Source organism: Mustela nigripes, chromosome 14 (assembly GCF_022355385.1).
Source record: "Mustela nigripes isolate SB6536 chromosome 14, MUSNIG.SB6536, whole genome shotgun sequence".
NCBI lineage: Eukaryota > Metazoa > Chordata > Mammalia > Carnivora > Mustelidae > Mustela > Mustela nigripes.
In genome coordinates, this window is record NC_081570.1 from 97,669,675 (window position 1) to 97,689,398 (window position 19,724).

At 38.6% G+C, this 19,724-nt stretch overlaps 1 protein-coding gene across 4 annotated transcripts in view; it reads left to right on the plus strand.

Moving 5' to 3' along the window:
- HIPK1 (homeodomain interacting protein kinase 1) overlaps window positions 1-19,724 on the plus strand; it is a 51,762-nt gene that overhangs the window by 26,902 nt on the left and 5,136 nt on the right. For 2 of the 4 annotated variants that reach the window (XM_059375803.1, XM_059375802.1), the window contains 12 exons: window positions 1,509-1,628; window positions 2,443-2,529; window positions 3,213-3,397; window positions 3,708-3,870; window positions 4,786-5,011; window positions 8,886-9,007; window positions 9,882-10,016; window positions 12,639-12,781; window positions 13,184-13,366; window positions 14,438-14,644; window positions 16,583-16,824; window positions 18,460-18,590. In XM_059375803.1, coding sequence (XP_059231786.1) covers window positions 1,509-1,628; window positions 2,443-2,529; window positions 3,213-3,397; window positions 3,708-3,870; window positions 4,786-5,011; window positions 8,886-9,007; window positions 9,882-10,016; window positions 12,639-12,781; window positions 13,184-13,366; window positions 14,438-14,644; window positions 16,583-16,824; window positions 18,460-18,590 — 1,944 coding nt within the window. Of the gene's footprint in view, window positions 1-1,508; window positions 1,629-2,442; window positions 2,530-3,212; window positions 3,398-3,707; window positions 3,871-4,785; window positions 5,012-8,885; window positions 9,008-9,881; window positions 10,017-12,638; window positions 12,782-13,183; window positions 13,367-14,437; window positions 14,645-16,582; window positions 16,825-18,459; window positions 18,591-19,309; window positions 19,441-19,724 lie in introns of those variants that run through there. The other 2 variants (XM_059375805.1, XM_059375804.1) reach the window with 2 other exon arrangements.

Genomic DNA, 19,724 nt, shown 5'->3' on the forward strand with positions numbered 1-19,724 from the left:
TTTTTTAAAAAACGTTCTTATCTGCATTAAAAAATTTTTTTTTTCTATTTTGTTAATACTATATTGGCTTCCATTATGTAGCTCTCACAGATTCAAGAGTGATATTCTGGTGTTACCTGAAATTGTCTCATGAAAGCAGGCTAGATGTGGCCTACAGGCCATAGTTTGCTAACCTCTGCTTTACACTGTTAAAAAATTGGTGAGGATCCCAAAGAAGTCTGTCTGTATACATTATATCTGTTAGTATATACTGCATTAGAAGTTAAACTGGGTGTACCTGGGTAGCTATTGGTTAAGCATGGGACTCCTGATTTTTGGCTCAGGTCGTCATCTAGGGGTCATGAAATAGAGCCCTACTTCAGGATCCACATTTAGCATGGCATCTGCTTGAGATTCTGTCTCTACCCCTACTCTGGCTTAAACACATACTCTCCCTCTCAAAAAAAAAAAATAAATAAATAAATAGATAAAATCTTTTTAAAAATAATAAAATAAAAAATAACTCAAAAGAAAGTTTTTAGGGGGAGAGATGGGAAGTAAGATTTATTTCCTGGCTTATAAGTTTCTCTAATTTTATCTTAAATACAGCCATTCAAATATGGAAAAGGTGGTTACAAAAAAATTACCTCTTGTATCACTCTCAGTAGTGGAGAGAAAAGCAAATCACCTCTTCTGTTGCTTTCTTGGGTCTTTGGAATTGTGGAAGCAAACAAATTGTTGAACAATAAAACTGGAAAATTTTTTAAACACAACTATATGCAAGCACATATTTTATTAGCCATCAGAGCAATGACCTCATCACACATCCTCTCTGGAAATCTCTATTGTATCCCCACAAGGAAATGAAAAAGGCAGATAATTTCTGAGTATTACTTTTTAAATAGTTTTGGTTTGTGGACTCCCTGAAAGGATCTTGGGGTCCCCCAAGGCTCCCCAGACCAGACTTTGAGAGCTGGTAGGTTAGTTCATAGTGGGTACTTAGTAAATGTTGATTGAATGAACACACTGCCTGCCCCCTAGTGATGTAGGGATAGAGAAACTAAATTAGTATTTAATTTTATGGTATGAGAGAGAAGCTCTATGGCAATTTAGAGTAGGGAACTAGAGTAACCAAGGAAGAAAGAAGCTTATACAAATGTTTTCCTGATCTTTTTAATTTGATAATACATCAACAAATGAAATGGAAAAACCCTTGTGATCCATGAGATAGTTTGTCGGAAATTATTCTGTTCTGTCCTAAAAATCACCTAAAGTTTTCTGAACTTTGTATCAGAGGTCTACAGAAAAGTGAAAGTGTTTATACACAAAATTTTCAAAACTGAGTTTTTCTCAGAAATAACTGAATAAATATTTGGGAATCACCTGTGAGTTGGTTTGCATATATATGTATTTACAGATACGTTTTATTTGTATTGATTTGACTAGAGCTAATAATGTCTTAGTGTGGAAGTTTTTAATATTTTCTCTTTCCACTCCAAATCAATGTCTTAATGGTTCTGATGTTTCAGATTCGTTACATTTCACAAACACAAGGCCTGCCCGCTGAATATCTTCTCAGTGCTGGGACAAAAACAACGAGGTTTTTCAACAGAGATCCTAATTTGGGGTATCCGCTGTGGAGGCTTAAGGTCTGTCTCCCCTACTATGCTACCCATTCCTGCACTCCTTACTCCCAGCTTTTTAGTTACTAAGTTCTTGAGGTGGAGGTGGGAAAGGGGATGGTGGTCGTGGCAATGTATGTTTGCAGGAAGTACTTAAAAAAATTATCTCATTGTACCCATTTGACCTGATCCTTAGCTTAAAAAATAAATAAATAAATAAACTAAACACCATTCAGTTGTCTAAGGTTGTTTTGTATATTTGAACCAGCAGCTGAGAAGAGGGTATGGAAAACAGTGTTCACCATTAAATCACAGGAAGAACGAGAATAACTTAGCTTTGACTGTTTTTTAGAGAATTCTGAGTAAATATGAGAAAACAGCATAATTTTCTAACTCACCATGTTAAGGCCTTATATATTTTCATGAAATAAATGCCTGCTTTTTACTTGTGAATCTACTCCTTTAACTTGAGATCTCAAACTAATTTGAGTAACTTTGTAAATCTCTGTCCCTGAACCTGTTTAATAGTTAGGATTTGAAATATCATTTCCTTTGAAAGTAGCTTTAAGAGAAATATGGTAATGACCCTCTTACATGACATCCTTCAGGAACTGTGCTACATCATTGTTTCCACATTTAATTTAGCAGTATTAAAAGAGTAGTCAGATATCCAGGTCCCATTCATATGCTAGAAGATTTTCTGGCTGTAAATTACTTTCATGTTTGCCATCTCTGATTGGCAAGGTGATGACACCTGTTTCTTTGTATTTTGACTTTAATTTGAACAAAATGTGAAAATAACGTACAGATGGAATTTTTTTTTTTAATCTGTATTTTATAGACACCAGAAGAACATGAATTGGAGACTGGAATCAAATCAAAAGAAGCTCGAAAGTACATTTTTAATTGTTTAGATGACATGGCTCAGGTGAGTATAGAAAGTTTCAGGAAGCCAGATATTTCCGTATCTCAGAGACACACTTCCATTGATTAATTATATTAAAGATAGATTCGATCTGTTATCTTCTAGTACATTTTCATTTTTTAGAGATAGAAGTTCATTAATATTCTGCCATGTATTAAAAGAACATTTGAGTCCTAACCAAGATACTTTTGGAATTACATGTTCTCCCTTGCTTTTGCTTAACTGATCTCTTTGCCTGTCAGTATTTTGAAATACTGTTTTTGAAGATTTCTTTACTGTCCATTTTCTCTGCTAAAAAAATACATAAGAGCTAACATTAGTTGAGTGCATATTGTGTTCCAAATTCTGTTTAAACACTTCATATTTATTATGTCATTTAATCTTTTCAACAATAGGAATTTTTAAGTAATAATAATTGCTTTCATTTGTTTGTCCAAATTTTGAATGAAAAGATTCATTCAGCTTTATTCTACCAACACACTCTATCAAACTGAAGATTTTATTTAGTGTAAGAAGAGTTTTCACTTGTTAAAATATTTTTCTGTAATAAAATGAATTTACTCAGGTTTTTCTCTTGAGATCTATATCTATTTATCGATCTATCTATCTATGTATTATGCATATGCTTAGTATCAACATTAAAGGTTAAATGATGAAGTGTGATATTTCTAAATTTTTCCCGTAAGGTAAATATGTCCACAGACTTGGAGGGAACAGATATGTTGGCAGAGAAGGCGGATCGAAGAGAATATATTGATCTGTTAAAAAAAATGCTAACAATTGATGCAGATAAGAGAATTACTCCTCTGAAAACTCTTAACCATCAGTTTGTGACAATGACCCACCTTCTGGATTTTCCACATAGCAATCAGTGAGTATGGTCTGGGGCACTTACCATGATGTGGTCCTGTGTTGTTACCATCTTACAGTTAAACAGAGCGATCATGAGCAGCGACCTTAGTACTTGCATATGTGGCTCACTGATGCTTTCCTTTCTCATTGAAAAATCATGAGATTAAAAATAAGATGTCTGTTTTTTCTCTTTACAGTTATAAAAAGTCTTGATTCATTTTATCTAAATATAAGTTGGGTTAAAATTTTGATCCGTATTCATCTTGAGTTTTTGTTATCTTTTTAAATCTTAGCATACATTTTACTGAATCTTTAATCTTTCTTTTCAGTGTTAAGTCCTGTTTTCAGAACATGGAGATCTGCAAGCGGAGGGTTCACATGTATGATACAGTGAGTCAGATCAAGAGTCCCTTCACTACTCACGTTGCCCCAAATACAAGCACAAATCTAACCATGAGCTTCAGCAACCAGCTTAATACAGTGCACAATCAGGTATTCAGTAAATGATTTTGGAAATTCGAACCTAATAGGGATAGGAACTAGTTAAGAGTACAGGTTGAGATAAAGAAACCAGTCTTTGCTTTGGTGATCTTGTTATTTCTGAACGAATTTCCTGCATGGCGAAAGTGATGGAAAACCAGGTGGACATGACACTTACCAGTAATGTGTTGCCAAAAACTAAATACAAAGGCCTTGAAATTCACGTTCTTATAGTTTTCTCCTAGTTTCATAAGTGGACCATAGCTGTTGTACTACTTACTGCTGTTAGTTGTACTGATTTTAGCCACTGACTTTCTCTGTTAGAAAGATTTTATATTTCTCATTACAGTGTGTTGAAGGGTATTTCCAATAATTTTTTTCTCTACTGTACATTAGATCCTCAGAACTCCTTCATCTTGTAACTGCAAGTTTACAGTTTGCCTTTGATTTCCTCCACTCACTTTCTCTCCCACCTGCTGCCCTGTCCCTGGCAACCGCCAGTTTGCTCAGAGTTTCTATGAGTTCAGTTTGGGGTTTCCAATAGTTAACTTTAAGAGTAATTTTGCATTTGTTTGCCAAACAGTGATATTTATATTTGTTACTGAAGATGTGAGCTTCCTAATTTCTTTTAAAGTGCGATTTGGTGGTATCTCACATCCAGCAACTTTTTGTACAGAGAGAAGAGATAAGGGTTTATCTGAGGCTGTCCTTAGTACAGGACTGTGTTTGATTCTGTGTTTTCTTATTCAACCTTATAGTATGCCTTAAATTTAGAGACTGGGAAAATTTCCTAAGCAGAGAGTTATTTCAGGGACAGTTACTACTACATTTTAAAACTTTAAGTTTTTCTGGCTAGATTCTACATGTGTAAAAATACTGTTATTTCTGCTTTATGTCCATATACAACTATTATCCTTTTGTTTTTAGGCCAGTGTTCTAGCTTCCAGTTCTACTGCAGCAGCTGCTACTCTTTCCCTGGCTAATTCAGATGTCTCATTGCTAAACTACCAGTCGGCTTTGTATCCATCGTCTGCAGCACCAGTTCCTGGAGTTGCCCAGCAGGGCGTGTCCTTGCAGCCTGGAACCACCCAAATTTGCACTCAGACAGATCCGTTCCAACAAACATTTATAGTATGTCCACCTGCTTTTCAGAGTAAGTGGGGAAACTCCTGTATCGAATAGTATCATATCAGACCCCCAGATCTTGCTTGACGCAGTTCCTTAGTAGGTATCTAGTTGTTCAGTTTTGATCTCTGACAAGTTTAAACTCTGTTTCTGAATATGAAGATTTACCCTTTTTACATTGGTTATTTATTTAATTTTGATACTGTCTGACACATTATGGGAGTTCAATTAACTTTTCGTATTTGAACTGCTGTGATAACAATTTCTTGCCCACTGAGACCTTGTGCCACTGTCCTATATCTTGTTTAAGTATGTTTCTCTCAATATGCAGAAATACTAAGCTTGAAGAAATTTGTCGTAAACAGAAATTCTATATCGAATCTTACTTCCTTTATCATTCCATTATTAAATAAAATTAATATTTCAAATAAAAGGTAATTTTATCCTAAAATGTAAAAATTATGCCTAAGAATATATAACCTCATGAATTACATTCAGAAATAAAGATTATTATTTATTGAACTGAAAAATTCTACAAGCTGAGATACTTGTGGGGAGTACATTTAGATTATCTGCTTCAGCTTATGAATCATACTCTTCCTCCTATAAACAGAGGAACAGAATAGCTGAAGAAAGAGGCTCTGACCCCATGCATTGCAATAAGATTTAAAATTTCACATTCCCATCCTTCCTCATTTTTTTCATTGTTGTTCTGTAATTCATTCCATCCAGTTCCTTTTTTTCTGAATATGGGAAATGTGTTTATTGATATGGTGAGCCAGTTAAAAGGTTAAATTATTTAAGGATATTTTCTGATAGCACACTTGACTTTCCCAACAGAAAGTCATTGACTGTACTCTGTGGTAATAAACCAGGATTCAGTCTTGTCATAGTAGAAGCAGGTAGCATTTTTATCTTTTAACTTTAGTTACTTAGTGACTGTGACTCTCTTGTTTGTTTGGTTTCTGACAGAGTCGGAGCAAGCAGAAGGAAAAGAGGGGCTAGGGGAGACTGAGAGATTACCGGGAGGACAGGAGAGCGATAGCGATGTAAACCAGGGAGAGCGGAGGAGCAGATTCCAAACCCGTAAATGCAAATTTAGCCTAACTTCCAAATAATTTTCTGGTATACTACATGATAGTAAATTCTATACTTTGGGTTGTCATATGTTGAGTGATTCTTCTACTGAAATTAGCAAACTAGCCACCCTCCTCCCCTTCACCTTTTCCAAAGTGAGTCTCACAGGAACAGTTTTCAGATGTGAGCCTCTGAAGTCTTCTGCTGCTTCTCAGATGGTATTTATGAGACGAGGCAGAACTTTTTGATTCCCTGAATAAAAAAAAAAATGTAGACTCGATATAGAGGGGGAAAGTGGTGTAACTCCTTTTGCTATAACTAGGTAAGTATAAGTTCTGGAAATTTTTTTCTATTTAGGAAGTCCGAATAACCTGAGGAGCTAGAGCAAATTACAAAATTTCCAAACAAAAGGGAGTTTTTAACTTAAGGTAATAAGGATGAAAATAGCTGATAAGTATTACTACATGCCAGATAATGTTCTATTTGTACCTGTATTAATTCATCCTCAGCAAACAATCCTAGAAAGTAGGTAATGTCATTATGCCTAATGTCAATATGTCCCGTTAAAGATGAGAAAATTGAACCTGATTCTTTCATCTGCCCAAAGTCTTAATAACTAGCTAGTGGTAAAATTGGGACTTGAACCTAGGCAGTGGGGTTTTGAAATATGCTGTACCTCCTCTTAGCATTTAAACTCAGCTGTAAAGGTTGTCAGGTGGTTTGCCGGCCCAGCCATATGTTGGTTTTTTTCCTAGCAGTCCTGTATTCCAGGTTGTCTTTTTTTCTTTCACTGTCTGCTTTTTTGCAAAATACTATACTTAGAGGAAAATTGACCCTCTTCAATTAAATAGTTCTTTCCATACTTCCATGGTTTTTTATTTAATGGGTTGTATTCAACAAAAACAAAACAAAACAAAAACCAAAACTTGAGTAATTTCTTAGTTCAGAGTTCAGGGAGAACCTTCCAAAAGCGTTGCCTTTTATTAATTCTTGGTTTTCACTTGTAGTTTTCTGAAGAAGCAAGTTTGAAACTAGCTTAACTGCTGTGGTTTAACCTAAATTATGAAAGCAATCTGATGGTTATTTAGTTGCATTTTTAGGTTAGTACTCCAAATATTACTTTCTGTACTATTCCAGTTGACCAAAATTAGGTACACATTTTGTTCAATGATGACTATTATTTTGTAATTTTGTCCCTTTTACTTCATTATCCTGAAACTTAAAGGTGAACGTCATGAACAATTCTTCCTAAATTTTGCCTCCCTTTGCCCTTTGTTCCTGCCCATTTCTAGGACGCTATCACAGTAATGTTGGCCATATGTCCTGGGAATTTAGACAAGAATTTTGATGTTGCTTAGCTGTCTTACTAGATAGCATTGCCTTATGAAGAACAGCTGGCAGATTTTTTTTCTAATCTGGATATCTGGATTTGTTACCTTTTATTTTTATATAAGTAGCACTTTTTAAAAAAGGTATTATTCTGGTGTTTTATTTCTGATCTTACTAGTCTCTCTTACTTTGTGTATTTGTGGATTGTGTTTTCCAGTGTGACATCTTACTGCTAAAATACTTGTAAATCACTGAAATGGAAAATTGTAAGACTTGCTGAAAACCACAGTATTAGAGTTTAGGAGTTATGCTTATTTGGTGTCTCTATAGTAATATTAAGAGAAGTTAGTCGTTGGTAGCTTAGAAGGTGTCACTGAAGAAGTATTCTAATTAAAATAATATGTTTTAATTAATTAAATAATATTTAATATTATATTATTATATTAATATTATATATAATATAATATTATATTATATTAATATTATATTATTTAATTAATTAAATAATATATTTGTGTTCCCACTTCACCAAACGCAGGCATTAGTGAATTAGAGAAACTTCTGTTAGTAGATAATAGAAACTTAAATTCTCCACATTGACAGTTTTGATAGGGCAGGTTTAAAAGAAAGCTTTGAAGTCTCTCTTTTCAACTCTTGGCTAAAGGGCGAACTGTCCTGAGCCCCTTTTTTCCCCAGAATAAGAAATTCCCATTTGGAGGAAACATTCATTCAGCATTTGTGCCCAAAGCAAGGCAACAAAAATTATTGATTTTCTTAGCTATGCATTAGTTGTAAAAGAGCCTTATTAGAAAGCTGTCAAAGGCAAAGGCAGATTCCTAAAATAAGTAGAAAAAAAGTGTTTCTGTAAACGCAAATATCTACTTTTCAAATATTTTTATCCCGAGTTATAATTTCTTCAGTTCATATACTAGTTAAAGATCGAATGTATAACTAATTTGTGAATTTTTTGAGGAGTAGGGTAAAACATCTTAAAATATTCTCAAAGGGTAACTTAGATGATAAATAATGATAATTTTTTTCTTAACTTAGAGTCATAACTAACCAAAAGTTACAATTATTTTAAGTCCTCACTTTTAATAGATTACATGTAAAAAATCCAGATTTTTCCCCCGAATGGATTAAAAGGTGAATGTAGCCTAATAAGTGTAGATTTTTTGTTTGTTTGCTTTTGTGTGTGCTGTTAATGGGAATGGGATGGGTGTTAGTTTTAAGTGTTGTAGGACAAAAAAAAAATTTCTTTAATTCCCTTAAACCATCCCTTTTTGTATCAAACATCTGCCCATGAATTTAACCTGAAAGAGCCAAACCAGTCTCCCTTTTCTTAGCCCTCTAGACTTCTATGAAACTCCTTTGTCTTACGTGTCTCGTACTAACCTGGGTGGTGGATTATTTGAACAGAAAAGCTAAAAACAAGAAAGCCCCAAACAAGGCGCAGACCTCGCACAGCACTTTAACTGTGGTGGTGTTTTCTGCAGCTGGACTACAAGCAACAACAAAACACTCTGGATTCCCTGTGAGGATGGATAACGCCGTGCCGATTGTACCCCAGGCGCCAGCCGCGCAGCCACTGCAGATCCAGTCGGGAGTGCTGACGCAGGTAACAGCCACGGCAGCTCGGACACTCCGTGTTTGTCCTTGAGGATGGTATTTGCTTTGACTGTCAGATCTTTCTTGGTTATGATTCAGTGGACGTAAATGGAGACAGCTCTAGAGGAATGATTCCTAACACTGTTGCAACTCTGACAGTGTCTTCCTTAGACTTACAGGGATAAATACCCTGGCCCTGAGAAACTGTGTTTTGAGTAAATTCACTCCGACTTTGTGGGATGTAGTTAATTTTTTATACACCTGGAGTAACATTTTGATTCTAAAGATAAAGTGTTGCCCTTTTGTTCCCCTCAGTGGCCCCTTTGCTCGCTCTTTCAGAATGACATCATGGCAGAGAGGCTGCATCAGATCAGGATGCCTCTTCAAGTGTTACATTCCTTCACTCTGTGTGTTTGAGCTATAGGAAGCCTTAAAATTTTCTACCTGCCATGGGACATGCAACTAAGATGGGCAAGAACATCATGAAAGACTTACATAAGCAACAGATACTGTATTTTCAATTCTATGTGTAAATATTTGTGTCCCAATACACAGAAGAAATTTGGAAGTCCAAAAACTCTTCTCTTGGGAGTAGGAAGAAGAGAAATTATTAATACATGCCTTTGTTACCTGAGTTTTGTAAAACCGATCCTCTGAATCTGGCCCAAGAAGGATTCCTGTACTTGATTGCTTTAGGCCCTTGACATTTGACCTAGTAGGCTGATGCTGTGCAGAGTTGAAGGGGCAAGTTGTGTTTGTACGTGCATTTAGGTGATACGAAATGACTGCTTGTTGGTAATATCTTGGGGGGAATGAGAACCCTTCTGAATCCAGATAACCTGCCTCCGTGTCTGTTTCACTCATCTGCCTGATCTACGTTGCAGGGAAGCTGTACACCACTAATGGTAGCAACTCTCCACCCTCAAGTAGCCACCATCGCACCGCAGTATGCGGTGCCCTTTACTCTGAGCTGCGCAGCCGGCCGGCCGGCGCTGGTTGAACAGACTGCCGCTGTACTGGTAATTCCCCTCACTTGATTGTGTTACTAACGGAGTTTCTTTGGTTTCTTTCTTTTTTATTTTTTCCTGCTTGTTTTTGTTCTGTTTTCTTCTGGTTTTCTCATTTAAAAAAAAAAAAAATTTAACTTAGTCTTTGCAGAGGGCATGGAAAGCATGTGCCATCTTGTGGCTGTGTTCTTGCTACATCTTTAATGTCTCATTGTTTTCCTCCCCAACATTTGCTGAAGCACTGTTTGATTCTGATACTCAGAGTGGCTCTGTAAGGAACCAGATCCCTTTATTCTTCTTTGCCAGCCTAGTGTGATAAAAGCACTTGGTGTAGCCTCAGAAGAGCTTCAACACTGTATCTGTTTTTTGCTCTTTTACCCTCTGATCCTTGAGAATAAAGGAAATGGCCTTTAGTTTGGCTTTGCTGCAGGTATCCGGATGGCCAAAATTTGAACTCCTTGGCAAGTTAGCTTCCTTCTTTATTTGCTGTTTTAAGCTTCTAAAAATTTTGTGCGTGTAGAAATGTTTAAGATGCTCCTAATTTATTGCTTTATCAGTTGATGTTAACGTTTCTTCTATGAACGTATGAAGATAACTCTCTTTGCCACTCATGATCAGTGGCAGCTGGTATCTTCCATTTAAAGATGGTCCCTGTAGAATTTTTTTAGATCATATTTCATTTGTTGGTTGTGATTAAATATAAACTCATTTTTAGGGGTTTATGGAGAAATTAATGACTTAACAAATAGGTCTTTATACAAAGATGAAAATATGGCTGAAAACTCTTATGCTAATACAATACCTTTGTGACTAAAAGTCCTGGGGAACAGTCACTAAATGCAGCAGCAAATGCAGTAGTATGGGGCTTAGAGATAGGAAAAATAAGTAGGACTTCAAGGTGTATTTCAGGATTTGTATCCTTCAGAGTGGTCTTTGGATGTGTTTTGGTTTATTCGGGGGAGTTAGAATTGTTTATTGGACATCCAGCATTTCATTATTTGAAATTTAAAGCTAGGTAAGCATTTGAAAACCTATTGATACTACTGAATACTGATTATCTGCATCTTTTGTGAAGGGGCTTTTAAATTTCCTTTGTTGTTTCTCAAGGACTCTGTGTGAGTGTAAACACTTCCAGAAACATACTTTGGTTGTCGGAATTTGCTTGGTTTTTAGTTTAAAAGCCTTTGTCACCTCCATATTAATTATATCATGAGCATAAAACCTGAGTGCAAGGGAGTCAGATATATTTCCAATTTGATTGATCCAGGCCCTGGTTCTAACTTGCTCACCTATAGTTTTGAGAATGTTAGTTGATACTCTCCTTTGCTGCTTCTCTTAAGTTTGCTCTAGTCATTTGCTAAGCTTTGCATATTTTTGTTCTTCCTCTGTCAAAACAGTTCGTCGCTTGGAACGCCAGATTTCTGCCTCACGTTGGAATGTTATTTCTTGCTCTGTATTAAACTACATGCTTTGTCTTGTGCAGGTGTTGGCTTATGGAAAGACGCATGGTGTCACTTAACATACTTCTCTTATTTTTTGTTTTGTTTTATTTTGTTTTAAATTCTGCTTATGGTAGCAGACGTGTTTGCAGTTTCTCTGCTTTGAAGGCTTCTTGTTTGGAACCGGTATTTGTAACAAGTGGATCTGTTACTTGCAGAAATATTTTTAAAACAGTGTGTTGATGGCCTTGCAGTTTGAAATTTAAGAAAGAACCATATGTACCCTAGCATTGTAGGTGATTGTACTGTAGAATTTTAAAGTTTAAAAAGGAAACTTTCAAATCTGTTCCCATTTTTTAAGAAAATGCCAGAATTTCTGTAAGAAGTTTAGAAAACATATTTGTTGCTGTCTATTGCAAATGCTTGTTAAAAACCAGAAATGATGTATTTTCTTGTAGTGATTAGTTTTTATGTTGAAGTATATTTTTATAAATGATATGTTAAACAGTATATTTTAGGTAACTATTAAAAACAAAATATGGTGCTCCCTGCATCTGTTTTGGAAATATTTTACTTACTGCCTTATTTAATGCTCTCATATGGCTATATATGATGAAGTTGGCTTTCTGTTTCTGGCATATGCTTGTTTGCCAAAGGATTTTGGCCTTTGGTCATTCACATCTGGCTTCATGTTTGAAGTTCTACCCTTTTAAAAAGGCATAATTCTCCCCTTTGTTTTATGGGTTGAATTGACCTGATGTCTTAACTGATTGGCACTTAAATTTTAAAATTCCTATTTTTAATCTCAAGGGAGCTGTCTTAACTCTTTCTAGGTGTATTTTTAGAATTCTTGCAAAAATTATATTCCATCATTTAACCAGAGCTTACCTCTGAACTTTTCAGACTCTTTGACTCCACATTATAATAGAGAAACTCTTAACCACAGGGATCTTCTTTTCTTTAATACCCTGGTGGTCATGTTACAGAGGTGGCCCAGAGAAAGCAGTATGTTCTCTTTCCCTATTCATAAGACTTGTAACCTTGAGCCCCTCTGACTTTTCTTTTTTGATCTCTGCAAGTTAACAATCTACAAGCAACTTCTTTTACAATATGAATTTTTCTTTCATCTAAAAAACAAAAGAAAAAGCCAAGAATGAGTCAAGTCGGGATCTTTTTTGTGTGTGTTTCCTTACAGCAGGCTTGGCCTGGAGGAACCCAACAAATTCTCCTGCCTTCAACTTGGCAACAGTTGCCTGGGGTAGCTCTGCACAACTCTGTCCAACCCACAGCAGTCATTCCAGAGGCCATGGGCAGTGGCCAGCAGCTCACAGACTGGAGGCAAGTACCCTGTGTTCCTCTCTGGGAGATCTGCAAGGGCAGCTCCCTTAGGGTAGGAGTGCTTAATGATTTGGTCAGATCCCTAGGAAGAAAATAAAGGAAAGGAGAGATGTATCTCTGTTTCAGATTCTTTAAGAAAAGAACCCTTTTCGGGCTAGGAGATGGAGTAATGAGAAACTTAGAATATAGGAAAACATAGGTTCTGAGATCAGGAATCATTTACTTCAGATTGAAAGTCTTATGCATTTAGAAACCATGCAATGAAAACCAAGGCTTTGTCATCCGGGTGCCCAATTTAAAAAATAAAATGCAGCTCTATTTGATTGTCTTAATTGCTTTTAATACCTATCTGGTCCTAATTTCCCAGTGGTTTAGGAAAACTGTGTCTTTCTGTTGGTGCAGGAATGCCCACTCTCATGGCAACCAGTACAGCACTATCATGCAGCAGCCCTCCTTGCTGACTAACCACGTGACGCTGGCCACTGCTCAGCCCCTGAATGTTGGTGTTGCCCATGTTGTCAGACAACCACAATCCAGTTCTCTCCCTTCTAAGAAGAATAAGCAATCTGCTCCAGTCTCTTCTAAGTAAGTCTTTGTTAGAGTTGGTAGTTAAAAGTGCCAATTTTGAGATAGACGTCGCCAGCATTTAAAGGGCTGTGGTATAGACCTTTTTGGTGAGAAGCAGCGAATAGCTGCCAAATTGAGGAAGAGATAACCTTTTCACTTGGGCATGCATACCAGGTGTGTCCTCCTTATGCAAATCCTTTCTCTCTGCTGCCACTTTGAATCCAGGCCCTCTTTTTTTTTTCTTTTTATATGATTTTTTTTTTTTTTATAAACATATGATGTATTTTTAGCCCCAGGGGCACAGGTCTGTGAATCACCAGGTTTACACACTTCACAGCACTCACCATAGCACATACCCTCCCTAATGTCCATCACCCCACCACCCTCTCCCTACCCCCAGCCCCCCAACTCCCGTCAGTTTGTTTTGTGACATTAAGAGTCTCATATGGTTTGTCTCCCTCCCGATCCCGTCTTGTTTCATTTATTCTTTTCCTACCCCCCAAATCTCCCGTGTTGCATCTCCACTTCTTCATATAATAGTTGCCTTTCTCTGACTGACTTATTTCACTAAGCATAATACCCTCTAGTTCCATCCACATCGTTGCAAATGGCAAGATTTCATTTCTTTTGATGGCTGCATAGTATTCCATTACACACACACACACACACACACACACACCCCACATCATCTTTATCCATTCATCAGTTGATGGACATCTAGGTTCTTTCTATAGTTTGGTTATTGTGGACATGCTATAAACATTCGGGTGCACGTGCCCCTTCGGAGGCCCTCTTTTTATGCCAATGTTTTTATTTTTCTGCCCACGTTACATTGGGAAATTTAACTATGGAATAAAGGGCATACAAAAATAAAATTTACATTGTATTTTAGGGTTCTTGGCTCTGATGGAAATCCTCTTTTAAAGTGGTTTTGTTTAATTTTTATTGGAACTTCTATAGTCAAGTGTATTGAATTAATGATTAGGTGAAAAGGAGTCAAGGAACAAGTTTGAAAGAGTTCTGGGGAAAAGGTAGATAATTTGGGGGCGCCAGGGACTTAACAGTGTTTCTTCTGGCCTTTTTCTGCAGGTCTTCGCTGGATGTTCTGCCTTCTCAAGTCTATTCTCTCGTTGGGAGCAGTCCTCTCCGTACCACATCTTCTTATAATTCCCTAGTCCCTGTCCCAGATCAGCATCAGCCAATCATCATTCCAGATACTCCCAGCCCTCCTGTGAGTGTCATCACCATCCGCAGTGACACCGATGAGGAAGAAGACAATAAGTACAAGCCCAATAGGTAAGATAGGTGAATGGCTCCCTGATCCAGTTGAAGGCAGGAGTGACTAAGACCCTTAGCCTTAGACCCTTGGTTTCAGACAAGTGGTCCAATTTGGGCTATGAGAGGAAGGACTAAAAATTGGTATTTTGGAAGTGTGGTCTTGGATGTGTGAGTCAGAACACTCCAGTTTCCATGACTGATCATCATGGTAAATCCTTCTATTCAGATACGTTAGCTGGAAGGGGAATATTAAGTCGCTTAATATTTAGCTGCTTTGGTTTGGAATGCACATTATACCATGGACATGATTCCCTGCCTTTAAGGACCTTTAGGGTCTGAAAACAGATGCCATAGCAGAGCACATAAACAACAGTTAATTAGAAAAGTCAGTAGATAGGAGGTTATTTGTAAATTCTTTTTTTTTTTTTTTATATTTTATTTATTTATTTGACAGATAAGATCACAAGTAGGCAGAGAGGCAGGCAGAGAAAGAGAGAGAGAGGAAGCAGGCTCCCTGTTGAGCAGAGAGCCCGATGCGGGGCTCGATCCCAGGACCCTGGGATCATGACCTGAGCTGAAGGCAGAGGCTTTAACCCACTGAGCCACCCAGGCGCCCCTATTTGTAAATTCTTAATCTGCAAAGGCCACTTTGGAAGAGGTGCAACTTGAAATAGGGCCACTTTCTTTCTCCTTCTGCTTTGTGGTCTGAAAGTTGAGGAATGTCAGTACCAGATAATTTCCTCTTATTTCAGCACCTTAATCCAAGTTCTTAACTGGGCAGTTAACCAAGAGAGAGTGTATACATACACCTCTCTCTTAGTGGGAACATAGTCAGTTGCTTCGATTGTTCCGTGTTGTATGCTTTATTGGGCCTTCAGTGCTAGGCATAAACAAGAAGGAATAACACCACGTTTACCTGGGGAGGTAGGGTTCACACATGACAGTAACTGAGAAGACTTTGCAGAGTTACATATGAATGAAGTTTAATGACCTGAAAGAGCAGATTTAGAATGAAGTACCTCAAAAGAGGTATTTACAAATGATATTTACAGTTACAAAATGGTATTTACAAATGGGATGTAGACTTGAAACTAAGCATTGAAAGTGGTTTCTGAACTGATTTGGGGAAGAGAAAAGGTAAACTTTCCAGTGAGGAAAAATGACTATGGAGTGGCAAAAAATGTGTAACCAGCAGGATTTCTTTGACTAGAGCCAAGTTTCTTTAAAAAATGAGGAAAAATTAAAGTTAGGAAGGTGGAGTTCAGTTTATGAAGGAACATTAAAAAAAAAAAATATGGCGAGGGGCGCCTGGGTGGCTCAGTGGGTTAAGCCGCTGCCTTCGGCTCAGGTCATGATCTCAGAGTCCTGGGATCGAGTCCCGCATCGGGCTCTCTGCTCAGCGGAGAGCCTGCTTCCCTCTCTCTCTCTCTGCCTGCCTCTCCATCTACTTGTGATTTCTCTCTGTCAAATAAACAAATAAAATCTTTAAAAAAAAAAAAAAATATGGCGAAAGTTTGTTTAGACATCTAACGAATCATTAATATAGTTTAGCAGGATGATACAGAGAATACTATAGAAATAACCGTGAGTGGAAATGGCTGAGCAGCAACGTGGAAGAGGTGTTAGAGCTGTGTATCTGGCAGCATTCTGTGCTAGCTTGAATCCTGTCTTCACCACTTACCACTTGTGTGACCTTGGCTGAATGTCTTAATCTCTCTGTGCTTCAGCTTCCTCATCTGCAAAAAGGGGATTATAGTAACTACTTCAAAGAAGTGTTGTGAGGATTTAGTGAGACCTATGTGGAGGGTGAGAATAGTGCCTGATGCAGAATAAGAGCTCAGAAGTCTGCTGCTGCTCGTGTTACTCTGTTGCCATTATCGTCCTGGGAGAAACAATGATCATCAAAGAAACATTGCTAAAAGTGGGCTGAATTTTCACATATTTTCTTCTCCTCAGCTCTGGCCTGAAGGCAAGGTCTAACGTCATCAGTTATGTCACTGTCAATGATTCTCCAGACTCTGACTCTTCCTTGAGCAGCCCATATTCCACTGATACCCTGAGTGCTCTCCGGGGCAACAGTGGACCCCTGGTGGAGGGGCCTGGCAGAGTCGCGGGGGATGGCACCGGCACCCGCACCATCATTGTACCTCCACTGAAAACTCAGCTCGGTGACTGCACTGGGGCAGCCCCAGCCTCAGGTGAGCATCCTCACAGCCGCATGGGAATTCTCTGTCGCTGTTTGTGTCCTGAAATGTGTTGCTTTAATCTACTTATGCCAATGGTAGCGACCAGTTCTTTAATTCAGAAATCAGTTCCTTGGGGTGTGAAAATATTTTTGGCGATCCGTTTATCTTACTTTGTTTATTTTGTTCAGGTAAACATAGTGATGAATTTGTAGTCGCAGAAATGTACTCACTTTTGATGGGAGAACACAGACAAGAGCTGTTGTATAGCCGGGAGAATCAGCAGGCAAATTTTTGGTCACAGGTGATTCAAATTTGATAATCCAGAGTAAAAAGGAACTGATTTTTTTTTTTTTTAAACAGTGTGTACTCAGATCTTTTCTTACCCGGTGTCATAGCAGTGATACTTTGTGGTTTTATTTATCAGCCTAGCTTCCTCCATCTTTTTCCTGTTAGATGCTGGGCTTAGGCTCGCTGGTTCAGTTACCGGGTGATGCTAGCTGTAGTAACAAGCAGCAGATCTCCAGGGCTTGACATAGTAGAAGTTTGCTTCTCAGTCACATGACTTCCCAGTGCTAGTGCTCCTGGTTGGTGGGCCTGCAGGGAGTCAAAGATCAGAGCCCAGGAATCCTCAGCCTCTGATGAGAAGAGGGAAGAGTTTGGAGGAGGGACACACATTGCTTTAGCTCTTAAGCCCTGGAAACAGTGTATACTAACCCCATGGCCCCACCTGGAGGTTGGGGGGCCCAGGAAACGGAGTCCTTGTCTAGGCAGCGTTTTCCAGTGGCAACTCTATACACCAAAGGAGGGAAGCATGAATTTTTGGTGTCAGTATAGCTGTCTGTACTGTACTTAACGTAAATTAGTGTTTTACTTTGAATTGTTTTACTTCCAGAGACATGAACAAGATTCTGATTTTAGGATATTGTGTTAAGCTTCAGTATGGTTCCCCCCCCCCCCCCCGCCCCAGAAGTGGGTAGCTGTCCCATTGAAGACAAGGCAGAACTTTCTGATACCAGGCTACTGAACAGTGTTGTTAGAAGCTCTGTCCACTGTTGGGTCCAAAGAATAGAGGCTACTCCACAAATCATTGAATAAATGATTCCGTTTTCCTAGTAGGACTACAGAGGAAACAAAATTTTGAAATTGATCTTGCTTATATCCACCTGGCCTGCAGTTTCTTAGAATTTGAAGCTAGTGAGTGCCCAACAAGATCTAATTGTACCTTCTTTTGAAGCCCCTTTGACACCTAAATGTTCTAAGTATTACCAACATCTTATTCAGTTTCCCATTGCCATTTCTATACTTGTTTAACCCCTTCCTACATAAAACTCTAGGCCCCTTGGGGGCATAGTGACTGTGTCCCACTGGTGTTTGTATTTCCAGTAGTGCCTTGCACATTATAAGAGACTGGATAAGATTTACTAAAGTGAATCTTTGGAAGATCCTTTATGGAGCTTTGTTGCAAGCCAGAAAAGAAATGGGTTGTACAGTTTTTGTTCCTCTGGTATAAACGTAATTGAGGAAATAAGATACACATGAAACCTTAACTTTTGCAAACCTCTTTCAGATGTGGACTGATTAATATGATGCCATCTGAGGTTTAGCTAAGGCTACTCATAACTCATTATGGTCTGACCCTTTTTGTAGGTCTTGTGAGCAGTAAGACCAAGCCAGTGGCCTCAGTGAGTGGGCAGTCATCTGGATGCTGTATCACCCCCACAGGGTATCGAGCTCCACGCGGGGGGACCAGCGCAGCACAGCCACTCAACCTTAGCCAGGTAAGCGCTAGGGGCTGCTGCCTTCTGTTTGGGGCCCTCCCTACTGTCACTCTCTGGAGAACCCTGCTTCTGGCTGGACTGCTGAATAAAGCCAAATGAAGCCCCTTTTGTGTCAGACCATTTAGTGTTCTGTGGCCTGTGTCATGTCTGCATGTGCTATGACCCTTTATTCCCTCTGTAAGTGTGTTGAGAATGCACATTCCAGGTTTTCCATCAGACCTCCCTAAACTGTCCTGGAAGATTAGAGAAATGTCTGGAATTTAAGAAGAGCCTCAGGTGCTTTAGTCCATGCATGCTTCTGTACCACCACATGCTTTGCTCCCAGGTTCTCTTCCTTTATCGCCCAGATCATAAATAACCTTGAGCCTCACACCGATTACTTGAGGCAAGAGACAGTGCAAAGCTTTGTGGCTACTTCATCAACTGGTTCTAGTGCTGTGTGTTGCCTTGAGTCTGAGATATCCCCCCCCCAACCAGTATGTGATCTGATAGGGTGGGGAGGGACACTATTCTGTTTGTAAAAGAGGTACTATTTATTCTTTCTTAAGCTAAAATTCTGGTGCTTGTATGATGTCTACCAGTAGTAAAGTGTAAACATGAGGATGTAACTGTGTGTGTGTGTGTGTGTGTGTGTGTGTGTGTGTGTGAGAGAGAGAGAGAGAGAGAGAGATAGCACACGCAAGTGCAAATGTCAGTTCGAGTTAGTGCATGTGTTTTAGGCTCCACAAGTCAAGAGGGATATGAAGAACTTAGAGGAGAACAAAAGAAAACAATGGCAAGAAAGAAAGGTTAGGAAAAATTCAAATTCCCTGGCACCAAAATAGGGTGAGTTGAGTCAACATTTACTAACTTGCAGGAGTGGGTAACCCTGTGAACTTTTTTTTTTTTTTAAGATTTTATTTTATTTATTTGACAGAGAGAGAGAGATCACAAGTAGGCAGAGAGACAGGCAAAGGGAGGGGGGAAGCATGCTCCCTGCTGAGCAGAGAGCCCGATGCAGGGTCCGTCACAGGACCCCGAGATCATGACCTGAGCTGAAGGCAGAGGCTTAACCCACTGAGCCACCCAGACACACACATCCCCCACCACCGTGAACTCTTGATTCCCCCGTGGCCTCTGTTGTACTTAAGAGCA